The sequence below is a fragment of the Mus pahari genome, chromosome 2 (genome assembly GCF_900095145.1).
Source record: "Mus pahari chromosome 2, PAHARI_EIJ_v1.1, whole genome shotgun sequence".
NCBI lineage: Eukaryota > Metazoa > Chordata > Mammalia > Rodentia > Muridae > Mus > Mus pahari.
This window is the reverse complement of record NC_034591.1, coordinates 139,279,170-139,285,692: the sequence shown is the minus strand read 5'-3', so window position 1 is coordinate 139,285,692 and position 6,523 is coordinate 139,279,170. Positions and strand designations below refer to the sequence as shown.

Genomic DNA, 6,523 nt, shown 5'->3' with positions numbered 1-6,523 from the left:
TATATATATATATATATATATATATATATATATATATGCAGGAAAAGCACATTAATAGCAGGAATCGTTCCTCTTATGTAATTCCTTCAGTCTGGTCTAGAAGGGAAAATCCATTCTGAATTTATAGACCATGGTGAAACCATATAAGAAGGTCACGTGCTAGATCTTAGATTCTCCTAGATGGCTCCTGGAAACTTCCATGATAACAACCAGGAACTTACAGGGATAAGGGCACCAAGAATAATAATATTAGAGGAAGCAGGAAGGTAGTAAGAGCCAGAGAGAGGATATCTGTAGGGAAGCAGAATTTGTCAGTCATGGCAGGATCCTGCAGCACATAAACTCACAGAGGCATGCACAAGATAAAGTAAGACAAAAATCACAGCATGGATGGGGGGACATGATCACAAGCTCTTACTCCCAGCTAGAAGCTATTAACAGTTGATGACTTCTGGAGGGAAAGAGTCATGTTTGTTTGTTTGTTTATTTGCTTCAGATATGGGGTCCTGATGGTCTGCCCATTTTATGATAGATGACCCTATAGTGATATGCATACAGCAAAAATTAAATGCGTACATTGGTGCCCCCCCCCCGCAAAAAGAAGAAAAGTTGGGAGAAGAAATTGAAGGAGGGGGAAAGAAGAGTTGCAGGGGGAAGAAACTGGCGGTAGACTTGATCAAAACACATGACATGCATATATGTTATACTCCAGTCAAAATGTTTAATAAAGAGAACAAAAAGAAAAATAATAAAAGTTTCAGAATAAACTTTCTCATTCGTTCATATGTAATGAAGTATAATTTTCATATTGTCTTATTTTCCCTCAAAATCATTTCTAGATTTCTGATTCATATTTTTCAAATCCACTTACATTCTGAATATATTATGGATGGATATAGTATATCTTCATTTTTCTCTTATGGAAAATAACTTTTTTCATCCATTGTTTTATAATATTATGGTCCAGAGAATATAACCAGGAACATTTACTTTAGAATTCAACAATTATTCTGTATAGCATATATATTCCATATGTTCATCTGGGGAATGACGGGTAGAATGTAATAAACCAATCTGTCTCCTTTTCAGATATGGATCAATGCATCAAGTGTCCTGAAGATCAATATCCAAATAAGCAGAGGAATCAATGTCTCCCTAAAATTATAGTATTTTTGTCCCATGAAGATACTCTGGGAGCTGTTTTGGTCTCCTTAGCCATTAGTTTATCTGCCCTTTCAGCCATGATTTTAGGATTATTTATCCACTATCGGGACACACCCATTGTCAGAGCAAATAACAGAAATCTCAGTTATCTCCTTCTTGTTTCTCTAAAGCTCTGTTTCTTTTGCTCATTAATATTCATTGGCCAACCTACCACAGTCACATGTGTTTTGAGACAAATGATTTTTGGGGTTGTATTTTCCATTGCTGTTTCTGCTGTCTTGGCGAAGACCTTCATTGTGGTTGTGGCCTTCAAAGCCATCAAACCAGGAAACATATTACAAATGTGGATGGTGACCCGACTCTCAAATGCTATAGTCTGCTGTGGTTCCATCATTCAAGTGTGCATCTGTGCAGTCTGGCTGGGAACACATCCCCCTTTCCCTGATGTTGACATGCAGTCAGAGTTTGGGCAAATCATCCTCTGGTGTAACGAGGGGTCCACCCTTGCCTTCTATTGTGTTCTGGGGTACTTGGGCTTTCTGGCTAGTCTCAGCTTGCTTATTGCTTTTCTGGCTAGAAGGCTACCTGACAGCTTCAATGAGGCAAAAACAATCACGTTCAGCATGCTGGTTTTCTGCAGTGTGTGGATTTCTTTTGTACCCACTTACTTGAGCTCTAAAGGCAAAACGATGGTGGCTGTGGAAATTCTTTCAATTCTGGCCTCCAGCGCTGGTTTACTGGGCTGTATATTTCTTCCCAAATGCTATGTGATCCTACTGAAATCAGATGGCCTTTCCAGAAAGAAGTTTTTTAGATGAATTCCTCTTTATGAAAATGGAATTTATTGTGATTTGTGTGAAATAAACCATGTAGTAATATTCGATAGAGTTGTATGAAGTCAATGCATTTCACTAAACAATGGCAACTGCTATTTAATCACGTGTCCCTACTATCCTTGGAAGCAACTAGTCACAGTGAACCAAGCAGCCTCAGGTTAGAGAGTGACCACCTAGAGATGATTTTCAAGTGCCTACTACATGTTTCTTTAAATCACAATTTTTTCATTTTTATAACATAAAATAATGAGACTAGAAAAAAATTAAGGGTAATAATGAGAGTAAATCACTTGTGTGGAAAGAAAAGTAACAGATGTTTAAAAATATTCTTCCTCTCTGTTATTCATATGCAGGGCAACATTTTATATCCAATAAAAATTAATTTTAAAGTAATCATGAGTTCTCCAATAGAAATTTCATGGTCTCTGCTTCCTCCTTTTGAAGGCCTCAGAATCAAGACAATATAGGACGTAAGTTGTAGACTCTCATGAGGGTTTTGTGGTCTTTTCTATGTTCATGTGTAACAACATGGATGAGAGCTTAGGAAGAGTCCCAGGGGATGCATAGACATGTTAACCCTGAGGATATCCAACACATCAGTGGATAGAATCTCCTGAAAGAGCAAACAGCCTCCATGGGAAGTGCTTTTCTCTATTAGAGTTAGAAATTTCAAATTGTCTTCACATTGTCAAAGCTGATATCATTTACACACAATGGAATGTACTCTCTGGGAGAGGAGGTGTATGATGGTAGATATGGGCATGGAGAATAAGTATAAGGCCAGAAAGTCAACAGGACATGGAGAATCATGTAATTGTGCATCCTTCACCATGTAGCATTTCATGTATTTGCTTTTATCTATCCAAAAGCTCTCTTTAAACCTGATTGCCAGATCATGCCAAGGGTAAACTCAGTTTGGAGAATAATGTTCCCTTTTTCATGAGTATTCTCTAGCATCATCCTTAAATATCTTGTTTTCCTTGGTCTCTATGTGCTATAATACAGGATGTAACAATAAATAGCATTATTCAATGCTTCAAGTCTCTTAAATTCTACTTCATGTTGTATTTGAGGGAAATAGCATATGATAACGTCTATGAATAACTTTAGCATCTGAGTCTTTTAATACATTTCTTTTTTTTTATTAGATGCTTTCTTTATTTACATTTCAAATGCTATCCCGAAAGTTCCCTAAACCCTCCCCCTGCCCCTGCTCCCCTACCCACCCATGCCCACTTCTTGGCCCTGGCATTCCCCTGTGATGGGTCATATAAAGTTTGCAAGACCAAGGGGCCTCTCTTCCCAATGATGACCGATTAGGCCACCTCCTGCTACATATGCAGCTAGAGACACAAGCTCGGGGGTACTGGTTAGTTCATATTGTTGTTCAACCTACAGGGTTGCAGCCCCCTTCAGCTCCTTGGGTACTTTCTCTAGCTCCTCCGTTGGGGGCCCTGTGTTCCATCCAATAGCTGACTGTGAGCATCCACTTCTGTGTTTGCCAGGCACATGCATAGCCTCACAAGAGGCTGCTATATCAGGGTCCCTTCAGCAGAATCTTGCTGGCATGTGCAATAGTATCTGGGTTTGGTGGCTGATGATGGGGATCGCCAGATGTGGTAGTCTCTGGATAGTCCATCCTTTCATCTTACCTGAGAGAGCATATACTAGCAACCCGACAGAACACCTAGAACTAAAGGAAGCAAATTCACCCAAGAGGAGTAGAAAGAAGGAAATAATCAAACTTAGGGCTGAAATCAACCAAGTGGAAGCAAAAAGAACTATTCAAAGAATCAACCAAACCAGGAGCTGGTTCTTTGAGAAAATCAACAAGATAGAGAAACCCTTAGCCAGACTAACTAAAGGACACAGGGACAGTATTCTAATTAACAAAATCAGAAATGAAAAGGGAGACATAACAACAGATCCCGAGGAAATCCAAAACATCTTCAGATCCTAGTACAAAAGGCTATACTCAACAAAACTGGAAAACCTGGATGAAAAGAGAACAATATTTGAGATATTGAGGAAACCCAGAAAATACTAAATGGGATGAAAAAGGAGAATTGTTTTTATATCACTGTGCAACTGTAGAATCTCCTAAAAATTATAGATTGCAATCTGATTATTTGTCAGTTCAGGGTAAGCTAAAACAAAATGAAAAATAATTTTATTATCACAGGTGATAAAAGTTAAGTGTGACAAAGACTAAGTAATTTGTACAGATTACATCTTTTAGAGACTACATTGAGGCACACAGACAGCATCCTAATTAACAAAATCAGAAACAAAAAGGGAGACATAACAACAGGATGCATGATACTACAATTCTTCATGTTCTGTTGAATCCCTGGCCTTATACCACTTCTCCATGTTCACATTTACCATCCTTCACATTCCCTCCTTAGGAATAGATTTCAATGGGTATCAATGATGTCAGCTTTCACTATGTGAAGACAATTTGAAACTCCTAACTCTAATAGAGAAGAACAGTTCCCATAGAGGATATTTGCTCTCTGTGGAGACTCTATCCACTAATGTGTAGGATATTCTTATGGTAAACATGTCTGTGTTTCCTCTGAGACTCTTCCTACACTCTCATCTACCTGAGCATACAGAAGAGCACAAAACCCTCCCAAGACTATGAAACTTGCATTCTATATTGGCTTCTTTGTCAGGCCCTTCAGAATGGAGAAACAGAGACCATAAAGTTACTGTTAGAGAACTCATGATTACATTGAAATTAATTTGTATTCACTATAGAGATCACATTTTTAAACATCAGTTACATTTGTTTCAACACAAATGATGTACTCTCATTCTTAAACTTAATCTTTCCCTGTACTGTTAACTTCTGTTTAAAACATGAAAAAAAAAAAACAAAAACAAAACAACAACAAAAAAAAAACCAATGATTTGAAGAAACAGCTAGTAGACACACCAAAAGTCACTTCTATTTGGCAATGATCTAAACTTTGATGGCTTAGTTCATTGTGTCTAGTTGGCTCCAAGGATTGCAGGGACAGACAGGTGATTAAATTGCAGAAGCCATTGTTTGGTGAATGCATTGACAACACACTCCTCTTTTGAATATTCCAACATAGTTTATTTTACACAAATCACAATAAATTCCTTTGTCTTAAGGGGGAAGTCATTTAAAGAACTTATTTCTTGAATGGTCACATGACCTCAGTAGGATCACATAGCATTTGGGAAGAAACATACATCCCAGTAAGCCAGCACTGGAGGCCAGAATTGAAACAATTTCCACAGCCACCATGGTTTTGGCTTTGGAGCTCAGGTAAGTGGGTACGAAAGAAATCCACACAGTGCAGAAAACCAGCATGCTGAATGTGATTATTTTGGCCTCATTGAAGCTGTCAGGTAGCCTTCTCACCAGAAAAGCAATNAGCAAGCTGAGACTGGCCAGAAAGCCCAAGTACCCCAGAACACAATAGAAGGCAAGGGTGGACCCCTCGTTACAACAGAGGGTGATTTGCCCAAACTCTGACTGCATGTCAACATCAGGGAAAGGGGGATATGTTCCCAGCCAGACTGCACAGATGCACACTTGAATGATGGAACCACAGCAGACTATAGAGTTTGAGAGTCTCATCACCATCCACATTTGTAAGGTGCTTCCTGGTTTGATGGCTTCGAAGGCCACAACTACAATAAAGGTCTTTGCCAAGATAGCAGACACAGCAAGAGAAAATACAACCCCAAAAATCATTTGTCTCAAGAAACAAGTGACTGTGCTAGATTGGTCAATGAATATTAATGAGCAAAAGAACCAGAGCATTAGAGAAACTAGGAGGAGATAACTGAGATTTCTGTTATTTGCTCTGACAATTGGTGTGTCCCGATAATGGATAAATAATCCTAAAATCATGGCTGCAAAGGCAGATAAACTAATTACCAGGGAGACCAAAACAGCTCTCTTTCCAGCTCTCCTCTGGTGGGAAAGGTGCTGGATGTCTGGAGCCAGAAATGGAGTCTGGACCAGCAGCTGTGTCCCTTCTGCGGGCTGCAAAGATGGTCCTCCTACCAGTTCAGGAGCAGTCTCTGGGCAAACACCCCTCCTGGGGTGGTAAAGGCCCTGGATTACTGGAGCCAGAAACAGGATCTTTCCCAGAAGCTGTGTCACTTCTCCAGGCCGCCTTCTCCCTGGCAGTGCACCAGAGCAAAGATCGAGATTTTGTATTTTATTTTCTATGTTTTGGATAATTTGTTGTGTTTTGATGATTTTAGTTTGTTTTTGAAGAAGAAGTTTGGGAGGGTTAAGAGAGGGAGAGGACCTGGACAGAGATGGATGGACATGATCGAAATATATGCAAACTTTAAAATTGTAAATGGCTTTTGCTGTAAAATCAAGAATTGAAAAATGGGACCTCAAAATTGCAAAGATTCTGTAAGGCAAAAGACACTGTCAACAAGACAAAAAGGCCACCAACACATTGGGAAAGGATTTTTACCAATCCTAAATCTGATAGAGGACTAATATCCAATATATACAAAGAGCT

At 39.1% G+C, this 6,523-nt stretch overlaps 2 protein-coding genes across 2 annotated transcripts in view; one reads left to right on the top strand and one right to left on the bottom strand.

Annotated features, from left to right (window-relative positions):
* LOC110316723 (vomeronasal type-2 receptor 26-like) overlaps positions 1 to 1,982 on the top strand; it is a 29,898-nt gene extending 27,916 nt beyond the window's left edge. Inside the window, exon 6 of the mRNA XM_021191177.1 lies at positions 1,090 to 1,982. Coding sequence (XP_021046836.1) covers positions 1,090 to 1,982 — 893 coding nt within the window. The remainder of the gene's footprint in view (positions 1 to 1,089) is intronic.
* A 3,169-nt stretch (positions 1,983 to 5,151) lies between these two features.
* LOC110316907 (vomeronasal type-2 receptor 26-like) overlaps positions 5,152 to 6,523 on the bottom strand; it is a 5,999-nt gene continuing 4,627 nt past the window's right edge. The window contains exon 2 of the mRNA XM_021191258.1: positions 5,152 to 5,955. Within this exon, the coding sequence (XP_021046917.1) occupies positions 5,152 to 5,955 (804 nt within the window). The remainder of the gene's footprint in view (positions 5,956 to 6,523) is intronic.